Below are 17,752 nucleotides of genomic sequence, written 5' to 3'. Positions count from 1 at the left end.
GCAGCCTCCACCTGAGGAGAGCTGGAGGCAGAGCCAAGGGAGGTGACCAGCCAAAACCCAACCCCTTTTGGTAAGCTGCTTTATTACAACACGCGTTTTGCCCTCTCTCTCTCCACCTCTTAACAACTGCAGCCCGACTCCTCTCACATCTTGAACTAATTCTCTTTCCAGCAGAAGGAAGCACGTGCAGGTCATCTGCCTGACGTGCGACCCAAGGGGAAAAGCACCTCGCGGCCTCGCCGCGCCTGCCAAAGCACCTCTCCCCCTCCCCAGCCCCTCGCCCCTCACGCGGCGCAAGTTGGAAGCACGGGCTTGTTTTTACAGCCCTGTCCCCACCTCCCCCAAAGTCAGATGCTGCGGCTAATTCCGATGGAGAATTTCAATTGCCTGGAAAATGAAGGTGCTGAAAACCGAACGGCATCGGCAGGAGTTTGAGTCCCAAAAGCCTGGCTCGGTGCTAAAAAAGATCAGGCGCTGAAGGCTTATCACCCACGGGCTGCGCCTTTTCCGAGCTCCCCGAAGGCTCTGGGACTGAGAGGGGTGCAGCTTCTCCCTTCCCAAGGAGGACAGCGCGTGTGGAGGAAAGCCCATGCCTCTCAGATGAGCTCCTGTGGGAAAACACTTTGCCCACGAGACAGCTTAAATGGGATTTTAGAGCTTGAACTTAGATGACTTCTCCTTCCCTACCAGCAAAAAGGACACGCTCAGGGCTGGGTGAATCCTCCAGGGAGGGTGAAAATGCAACACTTTGGGTCTAAGAGCAGCTTTTTAACAATCCGCAATCTAGCACCATCACCGTATTCGCTGCAGGTGCCCCAGGAGCCCGCGTTCCCCCTGCGGATGGCTCTGCTCTGTCTGCTTCTGCCACCTTCCAGCCTGTGCCAGGCAGTGACCTGGCAATGCCAGGGCCACCTCAGGCGGGCTCTCACCGGCCCTGCCCCGGGAGTTTGTACTGCAGGGCGGCCCAGGGCTCTCACCTGCCCCTCCCGTGACATGCTCTGACTTGGAGGCCTGGAGTGGCTCTGCAGCCAGCTCCCAGGAGGATGGAGGAGTCTGCTGAAATAATAAAAACAGGTGTAAAAGGAGAAATAAAAAGTAAAAATAAGAGAAAGAAAAAAAAAGGAAAAGAAGAATCTAGAATAAGAATAAAAAGAAGAAAAGTTAAAAAAATAAAAGTAAATAATAAAAAGGAAAAATAAAGGTTGCAAATAAAAGAAAAAATAAAAGTAAATAATGGAAAGGGAAAAATAAAGGTTGAAAATAAGAGAAAAAATAAAAGTAAATAATGGAAAGGGAAAAACAAAGGTTAAAAATAAAAGAAAAAATAAACAATAAAGAGGAAAAATAAAGGTCAAAAATAAAAGAAAAAACAACAAAAAGGAAAACCAAAGATTAAAAATAAAAGAAAAGTAATAAAAGGGGAAAATGAAGAATAAAAATAAAAGAAAAATAAATAATGAAAAGGAAAAATAAAGACTAAAGATAAAAGAAAAAATAAAAACAAAAGAAAAAATAAAAGAAAAAATAAAAATAAAAGAAAAACAAAAGGAAAATAACGACATAAATAAAAGAAGTTAAAAAACCCTAAAATTAAATTAATAAAAATAAAAATTAAATAACTAAAATTAAATAAAATTAATAAAACTAAAACCTAAATAACTAAAATTAAACAAAACTAATACAAATAAAAGGAGCTTAACACCACTCTGAAAACTAGCCGGGCTTTATTGACGCTGTGAAGAAACGGGCCGAGCACTGGGGTACTGCTGGCGCCGTCCACCCCCCCGGGCAGGGGCGAGCTTTAGCGCGCCCCCTTCCCCAAAAGCGCCCCCCAAGCCCAAGCGGCGCGCCTGCCCCTTTAAATCCCGGCGGCGGAGCCAGGGAATCCCTCTCGCAGCGCGTCATCCGCGGCAAGGAAACCCGCGCTCGCGTCGTGCGACGCAAATGACCATTTTTGGCAACGTGCGACAGCGGACGGCACCAAGTGGGGCGGGGGGGGAGGCGGGGCCTGACGGGAACACGCCGCCGCGCCGCCCCCGCCGCTCCGCTCCGCCCCGCCCGGACCCGCGCTCTGCGCGGGTCCGGGCGGGGCGGGCGGAGCGGCGGGGGCGGCGCGGCGGTCGCGGCGGGGGCGGTCGCCATCCCCGTCTCCCCGTCCCGCCCCCCCCGCGGCGGCGGCAGGTGGGAGGCTCCGCGCTGGCAAGGTGGGGCCGGTGTGCCGGCTTTGACGTGTGCGAGTGCACATGGTGCGGCGGCGGGCGGATAATAAGCGAGTGGGGCCGGGGCGATGCCATTGCTCTGAGTCACCGCGGGTGCGCGGAGCTGCTGCTCGCCGTACCGGGGGAGCCGCGGGGCGTAAGACCCGGTTGAGTCACCCCCGCGCCGGGAAAAGGGGCGGCCGGTGGTTGGTGGTGGTGGCGGCGGAGGAGGGAAAGGGGGGGCGGGAAGCGGAGCGGAGCAGAGCCGCTCCGCCTGCAGCCCCCGGGGCCGCTCCGCCGGCGGGGCGAGTCTCGCCGGGCAGCGCGGAGAGAGGACGTCGGCCGCCCGCACGGCTCTGCTCCCGCGGCGCCGCCGCCGAGCCCTCCCGTCCCGTCCCGTCGGCGCTTCGCTGCCGCCTGAGCCTCTTTTATTATTATTTTTTCTCTCTTTTTTTTTCCCCTCCCCCCCTTTTTAACCTTTTTTCCCCTTCTCCCCCCCTCCAAAGCCTTTTTTTTGTTTTTTTTCTTTTTTTTTTTCTCCCCCCCCCCCCCCCCCCCCCCCCCGTTCCGCGGCGAGCGTTGGGAAGCGAAAGGCGAGAGCCGAAGAGGTCGGGAGGGAGAAGGGGGCGGGGAGACGGCCAGGGAGCGGCGGGTGTCGGTGCGGGAAGGCGGGGACGCGGCTCCCCCGGCCCGACCTCGGACCATGTACCAGGACTACCCCGGGAACTTCGACACCTCCTCCAGAGGCAGCAGCGGCTCCCCGGGACATCCCGAGACCTACTCCAGCGGCGCAGCCCAGCAGGTAGGGCTGGGCGCTGCCCTTCTCCCCCCCCTCCACCCCGTCCCGTCCCGGTCCCCCCGGGGGCTGCTGCCAGCGCTCCCGGCACGGGAGTTCACCACCGCCACGCCCGGGGAGCGGCGCTCCCGGCCGAGAGGCGCCGGCCGCGGGGGCGCAGACGCTGCCGGGCCGCGGGCTGCCCGCAGCCGCCGTCCCGGCGCTGCCGCCGGGGCTCCCCCGCTCCCCTCCTTCCCCGGAGCGAGAGCCGCGACCCTTCCGGGCGGGACGCTGAGCCCAGTTCCCCCCGGTGGGGGCCGGGGGTGCCCACCCGGGGCTGTCGCGGCAGGGCAGCGGCTTGCCCCGAGCGGGGAGGTGCGGCGAGCAGGCGGCCGGCGGTGTCGGTGGGCAGACCCCGCCTGGTGCCCGGAGCAGCGGGCCGGGGCCAGCTCGGAAGTCAAAGGGCTCCCGCGGGCAGCTCCTCTGCGAGGCCGGTAACGCAAATACGCGGGCGCAGCCGACGCTTCCCCCTTCCTGCTTTTGTTCTCGGCGGCCGCTTCTCCGTCCCTCCCTCGGCCGCCCCTTCCCGGGCGCCGGGGCACCGGCCTGGGCTCCCTCCCCACAGCCGGGGCGTCTTCCCGGCACTTCGGGAGGTGCCGCCCGGGCTACTTTGAAGGCGCTGTTGCAGCCACCGTGAAACACGCAGGGGGGTGGCTCGGAGCGGGCTCCGGCTTTGCCAAGCGTCTAAAGCGGTCTCCCCGCTTCTCGTCGTGTCCCCCCCCCCCCCCCCCCCCCAACTTTGGCTCCGTGGCGGTGACATTATTTTTGCTTCTCCCGCACCGGGGAGACCCCGAAAGCCGGCGGCGTGCCGCGCTCTGCTCTGCCCGGAGAGCCGCCGGCCGCTCTCGGGCTGGCGATGGCTTCGTCCCGGGCGGGACTTTGGGGGGAGCCGCCGGAGCGCACCCCGCGCCCGCCGGCCCGGCTGCCCCCGCAGGCTCCGGCTGCCGGGCGGTGCTTGAAGAATGGGAGATATTTCCTGTGGAAGCGGAGTGAACTCACGGACCTAAAAGTCTAGTCGGGTGGTTTGAGGTTGGGTTTTTTTTTTTTTCTTCTTCTCCTTTTTATTTTCCTAAGAAAACATCTCGGAATGGCTTATATGCCTACATTGACTAAATCCACCACTTCTGGGGAAGACATTACACAATCGAGCCAGTTATACAAACCTGGGTTATTTCATAACTTGTTTACATCAGCTGGCCCAGCCTCGCGCTTTTTTTTTTTGTGCTTTTTCAGAGTTGATTTCCCCCCCCCCCCCCCCCCCCCCCAAATATTATTATTTCTTATGTGGCTTGTATGAGCGAACTGGCACCCTGAGCACATTGCTGTCTTCGCATCAAGAAGTCATAGGATCACTTAAAAAAAAAAAAAAAAAAAAAAGTCCAGTCTTAAACTTTGCCAACCGTACCAGCCCGTGACATTCCTCACATTAAAGAAGTTTTACCAGAAATGACTCGCCGCCGCTCCCCGCCTGCTCCAAACGCATCTCGCTGGTGCCCTCTGCGGGCTGCGGACCGAGGTTTCCAGGGATTGTAGCTCGGCTCCAGCTTATTCCCTGTTTTACAGTAAATGCCGGGACAAGGTAGGGAGCAGAAAGGGGGACTGAGAAGCTGGAAAAGCCCGGCAAGCTGCAAATCCTTCACTCTCCCTTTCCTCCTCTGACTCAGCAGCTGAGCTGGATTCAAGCACTTGCTGCAGCAGGTCGTGAAATTCCGGCGCCACTTAATATTTGAGCTGTCGAGGTCCGACCGATAACTGGGTTTTCCCCTTTTTATTTTCTGGGGCTGCACATCTTCCCCAGGCAGCTGGCGTGCGTGGCATTTGATACGGGGGCCAGAGCCCAGTTTCTAGGGTTACTATCTGAAACGGGGCTTTGAGCAGGACAGTGGCTTAGTGAGAACAGAAATGTTTTCTTTAAGAACCCGGGAGATTTCTCAAGGCCTTGTGCGTCGTCTTTCCCTTGATCCCTACAGATGTTGTAGATTAGGATCAAATGTAAGCGTTGCCTTTACCCTAGCAGTAAGGCAGTTCTGCTCATTCTGGTCTACGGAGATCTGCAGAGTTTTATCGCTACAGAAAAATATGCATTGCAGAAATTTTTTCTTGAGTTTTGTTGGTTTTTTTTTTTTTTCCTCCAAAGCACGAAAAGATGCATCAGTCACATGTTTAAGTGGAAACTGTGTCTCTGAGCCAAAACTTTGATGCTTTTTAATTATTTTTCCCATACAACGCAGCACTGGAACATTTTTCTTTTAAGTTGCGTGTCATGCTATTTTCCTAGTCGCTGACTTGCCATGTGGTAAACATAGACTTTAATGGGAAGAGTTTGTGTACTCTTTCAGACCCGTCAGCTTTCCCCTCAAATACCCCAGCACTGCGTCCAGTTTTCCTTCAAGGAGATGCTTAATGTGGGGGAGGCATCAGGGGCCTTATGTTTATTACAGGACATATCCCATACACCCTATATTTGATAACTGAGTCGTCGTTAAAGATTGTCTGGGTGGTTTTTTGGTGGTTTTGTTGTTTGGTTTGTTTTTTTTTCCATGGCCATTTGTAGCTGTTTCTAGACTGGTTTCTGGTGCTGCACAGCACTTGCAGTTACAGATGTAACTGAAGGTCCGGAGGGGAGTGGAGACCCAGCGGGGTGCGGTAGAGAAACTTCTTGTTAAGATGGAGAAGGGGACCACGGAGCCAAAGCCTGAAATGGTCCCATGCTCCTAGGTTGTGATCTGCTAACAGAGCCTGTCCCTGCCCGTGGCAGGACTTGCTGGAGACTCCCGTGACTATGGATTGGGGAGGTGGCTCTCCAACCTTGTATTTTTAAGGCTCTTAATACCAGGAATCTTTCTGTTTGCTGTTTAGTTGTTGCTTTCTTTTTTTTAATGATACCTTCATCTGCGCGTTGCTTGGGTCAGGAGGAGAGGGGTGGCTCCGTGGTTGAGCGCGTGCTTGCGTGTGTAGCCCTGCAATCTGGCTATCGCCACATCTTTTCTGTAGCACTGTGAATTCCTCGTAGATAAGGAGAACTGAGAGCTGGCAGAGTTGCCTCCAGGAGCCTCTCCCGGGTCGGGAGAGGAGAGCTGCGGGTGTCCTGGGAGAGGAAGTAGCAGGAGGGTGTCTGGAAGGAGGAGAAACGGGGAGGTGGGTGAGAGCAGGCAGTGCTGCCAGCCTGGCAGGGGAATCTGAGCTCTCTGAGGGGAGGGAGGAATGAGGAGAGCAGAGCAGCGCTGCAGTTTGGGGAGAGGTCTGGAGCCCCAAAGTGAGGAGGCCGGTGCCCAAAGGGGCTGTGCAGGGGAGGTGGCAGAGAATTTGGGGTCTGCCACTGGAACCAGCAGTGTCCCAGGGGTCAGAGCTGACTGCCACTGGGCAGAGCATGGGGGGCCAGCAGTGTTTTGGCACAGCAAAGCTGGTCCTGTGCGGTGTCCTAGCAGGGAAGGCGAGGTACGTGGGGAAAGCCTGCCCAGTCAGGAAGCAATGCCCGTAAAACCCAGCTAGCCTGAGCACCCTGTACCTGAAGACTCACCCTGTCACAGCAGCGTGTCCCTTAATCGATTATCTGGGAAAAATACTGCCTTTGGAAAATACAGAATATAGGTTTGGGGGCATTTTTAAAGATATTTCAAGGCATTGGAAAGGAAGCTGGTGACAGAGGAGTTAGCGTGGCACAGGCAGGGACTGCAGCCCAGCTGGTCTCTTCCCTGGCTCTGCAGGCAAGCACCGTGGAGCTGCCGAGGGATGTGGCTGAGCGGAGCAGCTCCCCTTGGCTGTCCAGGAGACCTCCACTAGTGTTAGAGAAGGATCCTAGGTTGAATACAAGAGTGACTGCAAGTGGAGTAGTCACTTTATCAATTGCCCAGAGCTGGATCTTTCTGTCAGACACGTGTCTCTTATGTGGCTGATCTGGCGGTGGGTCTGATTCTCCTGACCTCTGATGGGAATTTTTAGCAGGTCGTTGGGTGGCACCACTGCAAAGGTCGTTTCCTGTGGAATGCAAACGGTGTCTTTTGCATAGCAAAGCACCAAAAGATCTCCCAACGTTTTGCAGCCACAGCTTTCTAGCGTCCCTGCAAAGAAGACAGGACTCTTTCTTCTCTGCTTTTTGGGTACGGGAGGGGTAGTGGCACAGGCGGGTAAAGGTCACGGTAGAAGCCACTTGCAGAGCTGGAAGCAGAACTTGTGTCCCCTGAGCACCTGTGGTTTAACTAGCCTTGACCTTCCTCTCTTCTGGGAGGTTAAGATCCCTTTGTTAGTGTTGTGGAGGCACCAAGGCATCCTCTCCTGTGCCATGTGGTCACAGCCTACACTGGGCAGAGCGAAGGAGGGGATTTGCTCCTGTAAATTCCTCTGTAGTGTTGACAGTCTGCAGATCTGGCCCTCTGTAGTTAATCGGGAGAGGTCACAAAGGTGGCGTGCACTCTGAAATGTGGGGTGTGCTGAGGCTGTGTTGGACTTGAGCTCCTGGTGATTCTCTGAGTGGGGCTTTTGCCAAGGTCGTGGTGCCAGTTTCGTCCTGGCTGTGTAATTCCCCTACCCGCTTAACTCAATTCATTCCTTCCTTCTCACATCTATTCTTGCTAGATTTTGAGCTGTCCAAAGCTGTCAGGCAGCTTTTGTCAGTATTCAGACTGGATCTTCTGGTCTCCAGGCGTTGGCAGCTGGACTTATGGTTAATACTGGCCCCAGATGCTGTAGCTATCAGAATGTGAAATACTATTTGCAGTAGCCTTGGTTTAACAAAGCACTTAAGGTGCTTGACTAGGCACACCCTGAAAAGGAAATCTGTGTTGAAGTGCTGTCCCTTATCTGGGACGCTTACCTGAGCTGAGGTCAGGCTGATGCAAGGGCTCTCGCTTCTCTGGGAAGCTAGTTTGTTGACCCAAGAATGTGCATTTTTCACAGGATCATTTCGTAGCTTACAAATCAGCAGTAGTGATGGCTGCTGGTCCTACAAGCCCTGTCCCTTGCACAGCGATTGCTGGAGCAAAGCATGTTTGTCTGTAAAACCGAGTCTAACCATTGAAAGCCTCCCGAAGGAGCTCAGCATAGACAAAAGCATTCTTTCTCTCCTGCTTCCCCCTCCGGGAACAAGCGATTGTTTTCCTTGCAGTTTAGTGCCAGCATATTATCCAGAGGGATTTACCTCTGTCTGAAACAAGGTGTACATGTATTTTGGAGGAGATCATTACCTGCTGCCTTGGTTTTACTGCTGCCTTGTTTTGTCTAGACAGTGCAGAGAGCTGCAGGGAACTTGTCCGATCCGAATCCTAAGACCTATTTTATAGGCTGCTATTAAAATACATATCCTCGCACGTAACCATCCTGGGGCCGGATTGCTCGCCCTGCGTGTGCGGCGAGCGCAGAACCACTGAACGAGAAGCAAGCTGCTGTTCTTGCCATACCAAACCCTATGTGGACCAAGCACAAATTTCAGGGGAATCCTTTGGTAGAAGAAGGCTTGGTAACGGCAATTCAGAACTGAAGTTTCTCTTCCTTTTCTTTGGACTGGCAGAGAAGTGTTTTTCTAGAAACTCCTTAATTCCCCTTTCGCTCCACACCGGAAGGAGCGGTGGGCACAGGCAGGAGGCAGCGGTGGGGACGCTGCTCGGGAAGGAAGGCTGGCGTAGGGGATGCTGGGGAGGCATGGGGAGGATGAGGAAGGGGGCTGGGAGAGGGCAGGGCTGCTCCGGAGGGGAAGCGCCTGAGCCCAGCGCCTTCCTCGGGGGACTGTGGCTGCTGGGGGCAGCCTGGGAGGCTGCAGAGGCACCGGTAGCCTGTGCCTTTGCTTCAGGTGCTGCTTTGATCCTCACTGGTGCCGCTCCGGAGGGCCTAGCTCATTTCTGAGTAACCACTTATGTTCTGCTTTCATTGACGGTTTTTCCTCTTCTCTCTCTCCCTCTTCTCCCCTGCCTTTTCTCCTAGAAATTTCGAGTAGATATGCCAGGATCAGGCAGTGCTTTTATCCCTACAATCAACGCCATCACAACTAGCCAAGACCTGCAGTGGATGGTCCAGCCCACCGTCATCACCTCCATGTCAAGCCCTTACTCTCGCTCGCACCCCTACAGCCATCCGCTGCCCCCGCTGTCTTCAGTGGCCGGCCACACAGCCCTTCAGCGACCTGGTGTGATCAAAACCATTGGGACCACAGTGGGACGGAGACGAAGAGATGAGCAGGTAACCATGGCAGGGAAAGCAGCTTGGGGTGCCTCAGCAAGAGGCGTACAGAGATTCCCTTGCCCTCTCGTGGGATCTCCTGACCCCACGGGGGAGCGTTGAGGTCTGTCCCCTGCACTGTACAGGTGCTGGGGTTTCTCGGGGTGACGTAGGGTGTAAGCCGGAGGGTGATTTTATTGCTGCTTCCTCATCGAATGGCAAGACTTACCCTATCTCCATCAAACGCTTCACACCACTGGGCCGCATTGTGGCTCGGTTTCAAAAGCAGGTGAAACTCTGAAGTCGAGCCTTGGGTTTCAGTTTGAGTGTGTCCACCGCTCCAGGCAGAAGGAAACCTCTGAGCAAGCAAAGGAACTTTTATGTAGGGACTTTACAAAGCTGGCACCCAAATTACATCAGCTGGTGTTTTATATCTGCTCTGTGGCAGCTAGCGCTGCTCCAGTCTCACTTTGGGTGATACCACCAGTACCAACCAGCATTGTGCAGGGAGGAACGGCTTCCCTAGCGCACCTCTGCTCTAGTAGCGAGAGCCTTCTGGATGTCTGGGGTCTAAATCCACCTTCCCACTACAAACATACAATCGCTTGATCGCTTTACAGCGGTGAGGTGGAGATCCATAAGCAGAGATTTTTCTGCTCCCAACTCAGTGGCATTTTCATAGCCAGGATGGGGTGGCTTATGCCACTGCTGCCATGTGCTCAGCCTCCTGATGGAATTACTGAGCCAGGACCCTGCATCCTGTGCCTGGGGCAGGGAAGTGGACTTAGATGCAGGTGTCTCATTTGCTAGAAATCCTTTCAGCCCTGTGAATCTCTTCTCTGTAAGAAACAGCCTTCTCCAGGGCTGTCTGGTGAATAGCTATCCACCGTGCTAGGCTGATTTCTTTTCTTTTTAAAAAAAAAAAACACCCAAACCTAAAAAACCTGAATAGTCTAGATCTCCCTGAATTGTTCCCAAGCAGCAGTTGTGTGGGTCGCTGCAGAGCAGTGTAACAAGACGCACTGCGCACCCTCAGTATACCAGCACATGCTATTGCATGAGGTCTGTTTTTAATAAGACTCACCAGCCCTACTTTTACTTCCACGTCATCTGTTTTGATTCACAGTCTGATTATTTTATGTCTGGTCTTTAGACCTAAGAGGCAGGGAAGGGGTTAAAATCAGTTTTCCAGTGAGCTGCACCTCTGTGCAGGGAGCAGATATGGGTGCACTGAGGACCCGTTTTTGGGAGGAAGGATGGGGCAGCTGTGGTGGTTCGGGTGCGTGCCAGCCCTTTCCACCAGCCGGAGCTACCTCTCTGTTCCCTGCATGCAGGGCTGGTGTCCAAAGCCAGCGAAACTCTCACAGAACTGGGGGAATAATTAGCAACAACTAATTTGTTTGACAAATGCTGCCTCTGTGTTCACAAATTGGCCGTGAAGAGATCACCATATTCTCTGCTTTATTTGTTGTTCAGAGTTATTTGCTGAAGGATGCCTGCCAAGCAATTCCTGGCCTGTGGCTTGTTTGCAAGCCGTTCATTGTGGGTCATTCAAAGCCAAGTGCTTTTGATTAGACACGTGCTAAGGCAGTACCCGGGCGCTTTACCGTGGCTCTTTGGCTCAGGTTTCCGCTGTTGGTGCTTTGAACACTGCATGGGAGTACCTTTTTGGAAAGCATAGTGTAACGCTTTATGAAAAGAGCCTGTTTTGATGAACGTTTCTGCCAGCAAATGCACGTATTGGGCTTGGAGAAGCTACAGTTAACGCGTACAGCAGGGGCACGAAGAGTGCCAAATCCCACCGCTTTCAAACAAATCCAGCAACTGCTGACAGAATATTCCTTTTTAGACCCGGTATAATGTTAAGCATGTCCAGATTAGGGGCTGCAGCCCCATCTATGAGATTTTTGCAAAGCATAGTCTCTGAGACAGATAATTTAAAAATGACTGAAGAGGCCCTGGGAGGAGAAATTTCGATCCCAACATATTTCAATGAGGTCTGTGCTTCTAAAGCATGAAAGGGCTTCTTGAACACTGTCCGCAGAGGACCCCAGTCAGCACAGAATCTGCGTGCATGCTTAAAGCTTTGCTGTACTGCACATACTCACGTGCAATTACATTTTTACTCCACACACGTACAGGCTGGGGACTGATCAGGCAGAGCTGTACTGGAGAGAGTGGTGCCTGTGGGGGCTCCTTACTTGGGGGGGGAGGAATATGCCAAAGCCCTGCCAGTTGCTGCCCAGCAGGCTGGAGGTACCCCCCACCCTGAGATGGAGCACTGTGATCTGCTGATGGAAAAGCTTTCAGAACCTGTGTCCTGAAGTCCTAGAAGTGCTTGTGTCACTCAGTGTGTGTCCTGGGGCTCATGCTGTGTGCAGGTGAAATCGCAGGCACAGACCAGATCCGGAAAAAAAAAAAAAAAAGCAGAACTGAGCAAGGGGAATGCTTAGGGGCCGAGGTAAACTCCCTGAAACTGTGAAGGTCGAAATTAAGGAAATAAAGCAAACCAAACCAGAATGAGATTAGAATAAAACTAACACTAAAAAGAAAAGATAGAAAAAGGGTGAATGTCTCATTTGCAATTTTGACACCCCCTGAAGATATTAAAGCTGGAAGCTTTTATGAAAAGGTTTTTCTTTCCATTCTCCGCTGGCATTATGTGAGATCTGACACATACTTTGCTGGGTGCTCGTTTCACTTTTGTTTGCAGTCACGGGGCAAAAGCCCCAACAGCACCCACCAGCCCGGTGAGGCTGAAGTGCAGGGCACGAGGTCAGTTCGCAGTGGAGGAGGGTGCGTGGCCAAGCACATGCCATGAATCCCCATGGCCGTCTGTTTGTACCAGCTCTTGCACACCACGCACTGCAGCCGTGAGCCAGGCCACGCCGGCCCTCTTCACGAGCTGCTGTACTGGCTCCCTGGCCTTGGCAATGGTGCAAGCCTATCTGCCGCTGCTGGGATTTGTAAAACCTTGTCTCAAACCCCAAAAGTTAGGTCTGACTTGACAAGATCTTGTGGGCTCCTGCTCACTTCCTCTGGTTTTGCAAGTGTGTCGCTCCATGGGTTTCTATGGAATTGCTCCTGATTTACATCACTGAGGATGTCAGCTGGCCTCAGGAAGCCCTTGATATCACTGGAGCCTTGTCTGCTGATGCAAGAAGCAGAGTGTGTTATCTCACAGAATGCTCAAAAATGTGAGGTCAGATTTTTGGGTGGTATAAATCATTGTTGCTTCACGGACTTCTTGGGAGCTCTGCTGATTTTCCTGTCTCCCCCTCCACCCCATCCCTGACCTTCAAGCTAACAACTATTTTTGTGTGGGAAGCAGCAGATATTTTCTTTCAAGAAAGAGCACTTACAACATCGTGCTCTGGTTTTGCTTAATGTACCACCCAAGTTGTGAAACAATCAGAGCATCTTTTATCTGTTTGGCCTTGGTGCAGATTCACTGTCCTCTTACACAATCTTCCCCCTGCTCCATCTTCTCCTCACCCTTGTGCTAAGACCCGGTGCAGGCAGAGATACTGTGCACTTTCATCTTCTGCTGACATCAGTGAAGAGGGGGAGTGCTCAGCATCCTGCTGGATCAGGCCTTTTTTCTTTGCGTTGCGGTTAAATCCTCACAAACTTCAAGGAATGCCTTGCTCAGATCTGATTGTGGGTTTTCTTGGCACTTGCCTACAGCTGTCGCCCGAGGAAGAAGAGAAGCGAAGGATCCGGAGAGAGAGGAACAAGCTGGCAGCTGCTAAGTGTCGTAACAGGCGTCGAGAGCTAACAGAGAAACTCCAGGCGGTACGTGCTCTGCATACATTTCTCCTTCCTTGTTGCCTGTCCTTTGGACCAGCTCGAAGGGCATTGCTCTCCCTTCACTAGGACGTTCAAGGAAGATGCTACAAATGCATGCTACCTTCCCCTTCCAAGGCTTCTCGGTCACGTTGCTCCCTTATCAGTGGTGGTGAGGGCTTGGGCCTGGAGCTCAGGAGCCTAAATTCCCCTCGCTGACTGCCCAGAATGTCCTAGGAGCACTCCTCCCTTCTAGCCTCCCAACTAGCACCAGTCTCCTTCTGTAAGTGGAAATAAAGATGCTGTTTGCCTCAAAGGCAGGCTTTAAGGACAAAAGCGCTGAAGACGGTAGGATCATCTGAAAGCAGTAGAAAACGAGGCAGATGTTGTGTGTACTTATCAAAGCTGCATCCTTTAGGCTAACCTTTCTTTGGTGGGGATAACTGGTTTCCTGCACAAAGCAAGCACCGCAGAGATGTGTGGTCTGGTGCTACATGGGAAATAACTAGTGAAGTTGGAGACGGTAGAGATGAGTACAAGAACCGTGGGGTGGGTAGGGGACTGGCTGAAGAGGAGACAAGGATGGGTTGTGTTGAAAGAGGCTGGAGAGGAGGATCCAGCACTTCTGCTCAAGAACCAGCCTGGGGCTGGTTGTATTCCATGATCTTATTAACAAGTGTAGCAGCAGCAGTGAAAGCACACCAGTGACACATGCTGCCAACTCAAATTCGGGAGGTATTCTCAGTGTAGGGGAGGCAGGGCATCCTACAGGAAGAATTTAAGGATTATCACGACTAAAGTAATAGAATTGAAAGGAGTGCAAAGTGGGAGGTCATATCCTGAAGGACTGAGGGTGAGTACTTCTGCGAAATGGTGAGCTCCTCATACAGGAAGGTACTAATTGCTCACAGATTGACTATAAGCCATCAGTGTGATGTGACCATGGGAAGGGTAAATGTATTAATCCAAGGATGCAGTGGAGATGAAAGTGTTAGTCCTTTGTGCAAGAGTCAGGCAAGTGTCAGACCTCATCTGGAATATGCACTACAAAAGGAAAATGGAAACAGTTTAGAGATTGCTGTACACTACCTCTGTCTAAGAAATGAAAAGAACATGACTTACCTGACACAAAGAATGATGGGAGGAGATCCGAGTCCTCTCTGCTAAGGTGTCTGTCAGGCAGACAGCAAGGGAGAAGAGTTATTTAAGTCACGGGCCAAGAGAGAGTGGTAGAAGCTGGCCATGAGAAAATTAAGGTGAGCTCATGAGAAGACCGTTTATAACCCCTAGATTGGTGAAGTTTAGGAATAACCTACTGGTTGACACGTGAAACACAAGATGCTCAGCGGGCAATGACCTGGTGCCTGCTTGGCGTATGAAGAGTCTGGGGTGTATCTGCCCCTGCCAGATGGGGACTGGACTTGATGGCCATGTTCCAGGTGAGGACCAGTGCCAGAGCCTCCGATACTTACTTATTCCCCTTTTGTCTGCAGGAAACTGAAGTGCTGGAGGAGGAGAAGTCAGTGCTGCAAAAGGAGATTGCTGAGCTCCAGAAGGAGAAGGAGAAGCTGGAGTTTATGCTGGTGGCTCACAGCCCTGTGTGCAAAATCAGCCCTGAGGAACGTCGGAGCCCACCATCCAGCAGCCTCCAGAGTGTTCGGACTGGAGCGAGCGGAGCAGTGGTGGTGAAGCAGGAGCCTGTGGAGGAAGAGATCCCGTCTTCCTCTTTGGTCCTTGACAAAGCCCAGAGGTCTGTCATTAAGCCCATCAGCATTGCTGGAGGTTTTTATGGGGAGGAGGCACTCAACACTCCCATCGTGGTGACCTCAACACCAGCCATCACTCCTGGCTCCTCCAACTTGGTGTTCACCTACCCCAACGTGTTGGATCAGGAGTCTCCTCTCTCCCCATCTGAGTCCTGCTCCAAAGCTCACCGGAGGAGCAGCAGCAGCGGTGACCAGTCCTCGGATTCCTTGAACTCTCCCACCTTGCTGGCGTTGTAATCCCCCTGCGGCCCCCCATTTTCCAGTGTGTTACATCCCCCCCGGCACCATGGGGGGAGTCCCCCTCCATGGGATTAGAGACAGGCACAGGATCGTTCAAGCACAAGGACAGCAAGAACAAGGATGGGGAAGTGAGGACCAACGCCAGCTCCCTGGAGGCAGGAAACGGCAAGAGTGGGACTGACGCGCCAGGACTGTTTGGAGAGGGTGATGTCCCCTCTGTAGGGACTGCCTATGGAAACCTCTTCATGGCCGCAGTGGACTTGCGGAGCGCTCCTGGCCAGGACTGAAGGCGAGCTGCAGATAGTTGCTAGTTGTCCCTTTCCTTTGTGAATTGATCAGATCGGTTGTGCTCTGTGCTTACATCATTCTGGTTAGTTGATCTTACAACTTCTCTCTCCCCTCTCCCCCTCTCTCTGCGCTTATCATTTCCAATGTTGTCAATCCCATGACATTTCATCCAGTTGCTCTGAACTCTAAAGGCTTGTTAGGATCTTTCCTCTTGGGACAGGCTGCAGGAAACACATAGGGTTGCCCAGGCAGGAGCAGGGATGGCTGGGAGGTCTGGTGGAGGGGGGGACCAAGAGGAGCCTGAGGGCTCAGCAGCAAGGGCAGAGCTTGTAACTCTGGCCTGGGGCACAGACACAGCGAACAGAGACAGCAGGAGGCTCATGTGGAAGCCTTTCTTTTTTAAAATGTAGATATATTTATCCCCTTGGGCTCCTCAAAAAACAAGTTAGCATCTCAGGGCCAAAGTAGCATCAGAAGAGCTGCTGGGCTGGCACTTACCAGTGTCTTTGGCAGGGTTTTACCCCAGTTTGGTGGATATCAAATCTGCTGCTTGTTGTTTACTTTTCCTGGGCTACCCGCTGTCTAGGGAGTATTGCATCTTCCTCCCCATCAGGGCTCCTGACTCAGAGGCTGATCTCTTCCTGTTAGTAAATCCTCCCCTCCCCTTGGCCATATTTGCAGAACATACTACCGAAAAAGAGGTGGCACCACGTGCCTATAAATCTAGGATGGAGACAGGCAGCAGCTAAGAGGGTGAAACTAGCTGGCTTTTTCATTGTTGGGAAACAAAGCAGCATGCATCCACCGGTTGATACTAGCAGGTATTGTTTGCTCAGAGATTCCCAGTTTCCGAGGTTGGGGGGAAGGCACTGGTCCAACCTCCAGCACAGCACAGGCCACAAGGCGCTCCTGACCAGGCAGGAATGGCACGGTTGAAGTGATGACCTGTTTGAACTTGGACGGAGCTTCTGATAACCTCTGGTTATGAATGACAAATTGACAGCGGAGGAAAATTGATTACCATTATTTGCATGTCAGTCTTTGGCCTCTGTTTTTTTTTGGTTTGTTTTTTTTTTATTATAATTGATCTGGTTTTGTTGGGGTTGATTGGCCTGAAGACAAAATACAAACCAGAGGGCTCTTCCCCTAGCCCTGGGTCCTTGTCTTCTCCAACCTGTGGGCTTGGCTGCTACTACTAAGTGCTCACAGAGGGCACAAGCTCTCCAGCACTGATGTTCACTACTGAAAACAGTAATGTGTTAACCTATTCCTGCTTGGAGCCAAGCTCAATTCGTGTTGATGTCAAGGTGCTGACAAACCATGACCATGTGCACACTAGAATTGCCCAGCTTGCCAGCTAAGTTGTTAGGGGATAGCTCTTTGGTCCTGCCTGTTGAAGCTGTGGTGGCAGCTATTTATTTTGGTGTGAGATTTTCTTGTTCTTTTATAATTTTTTTTTTAATCAACTCAAACCAGGGTATTTCTTGGTCAGGCTGGACCTGGAGAAATGCAATATGCGATTATAGGGCCAGTCCTGTAGGATGCTAAACTGCTGCAGTCCTCACCAACTCCACTGGGAATTAATAGGGTTCAGCCTTGTGGAGCTGGACCTTTACTCAGAAGGGCTGGCTTCCCTCAAACCCTGGCCACTGCCCATTCCTTGAATCATTTCAAAGGGACACTACTTTGGCTCTAAAGGTAGGCTTTGCTTTTTTATTATTACTATTATTTTTAAACCCAGGTATTTACCAAACCTGCCAGAAATAGAAAAATATGAGTGATCCTTTTGCTTCATAAAGCTGATTGTGATTCAGACTTTTTCTTTATTGCTTAAACATGTCCATCATTACACTGGTGCTAGAGGTATCAAAACACCAAAACTTCCTTTTAAATAAAAGACCTTCAACTTCCCACAGTTAGCACAGAGGATCCTGTTTTCATAGGGTTTTATGTAGATGATATCACTTTAGGTCTCCATTTTTCCAGACGCTTGTTTGGGCCAGTCTGGATTGAGAATCTAAAACTGTTCAATAAAATGTCTCTGCATGTCATTTCCACCCATTTTTGGGCAGAATGCAGCATTGACAAGCAGTGAATCCTAAAGTGATGCAGCTACTTTTGAGGCCAGCTGACCAGGATCACTGTCTCCCAGGAGATCAGGAGCATTCCTACTAAGGGTTTCAGGAAGTCAGGTGCCTCCTCAAACCCAAGTAAGCCTAACAACAAAAAAAACTACCTTTGCTTGTGCTTTGCCAAAAGGAGCTGCAGCTGGCCCTTGCCCACTGCCTGCTACCTTGTCATTGACCTTCTCAGAGACAGGACAGGACAGTCCCCTTTCCTGTCCGGTGATACTGATGGGAGCCATGTGAAACTGCCCAGAAAAGAGGATTATTTTCTACTATCTGGAAAAAGCCCCAAATACCTTGTGCCTGCCTGTTTTGTCTGTCAAACCTCTTGGAAGATGTCTGTGTTGGGATCGCTGGCCTCCT

General features: G+C 52.2%; 1 protein-coding gene across 1 annotated transcript; it reads left to right on the top strand.

Moving 5' to 3' along the window:
- The first annotated feature begins 2,894 nt into the window (after positions 1-2,894).
- Positions 2,895-17,506, top strand: FOSL2 (FOS like 2, AP-1 transcription factor subunit). Its single transcript, XM_075708007.1, has 4 exons — positions 2,895-3,000; positions 8,950-9,204; positions 12,871-12,978; positions 14,463-17,506. The coding sequence occupies exons 1-4, from the start codon at positions 2,902-2,904 to the stop codon at positions 14,970-14,972; spliced, it is 972 nt and encodes a 323-aa protein (XP_075564122.1). The 5' UTR covers positions 2,895-2,901; the 3' UTR covers positions 14,973-17,506.
- The last annotated feature ends 246 nt before the right edge of the window (positions 17,507-17,752 follow it).

This window comes from Pelecanus crispus, chromosome 3 (genome assembly GCF_030463565.1).
Source record: "Pelecanus crispus isolate bPelCri1 chromosome 3, bPelCri1.pri, whole genome shotgun sequence".
Classification (NCBI taxonomy): domain Eukaryota; kingdom Metazoa; phylum Chordata; class Aves; order Pelecaniformes; family Pelecanidae; genus Pelecanus; species Pelecanus crispus.
The sequence above is the reverse complement of the archived record's forward strand: the minus strand, read 5'-3'. Positions and strand labels throughout refer to the sequence as shown.

What these genes read in the sequence shown, in the direction of transcription:
- FOSL2 (XM_075708007.1), top strand. Translation starts at nt 2,902, where the DNA reads ATGTACCAGGACTACCCCGGGAACTTCGACACCTCCTCCAGAGGCAGC. An exon ending in CCAGCGGCGCAGCCCAGCAG is followed by an intron (nt 3,001 to 8,949) that starts GTAGGGCTGGGC and finishes CTTTTCTCCTAG; the next exon opens with AAATTTCGAGTAGATATGCC. An exon ending in TAACAGAGAAACTCCAGGCG is followed by an intron (nt 12,979 to 14,462) that starts GTACGTGCTCTG and finishes TTTTGTCTGCAG; the next exon opens with GAAACTGAAGTGCTGGAGGA.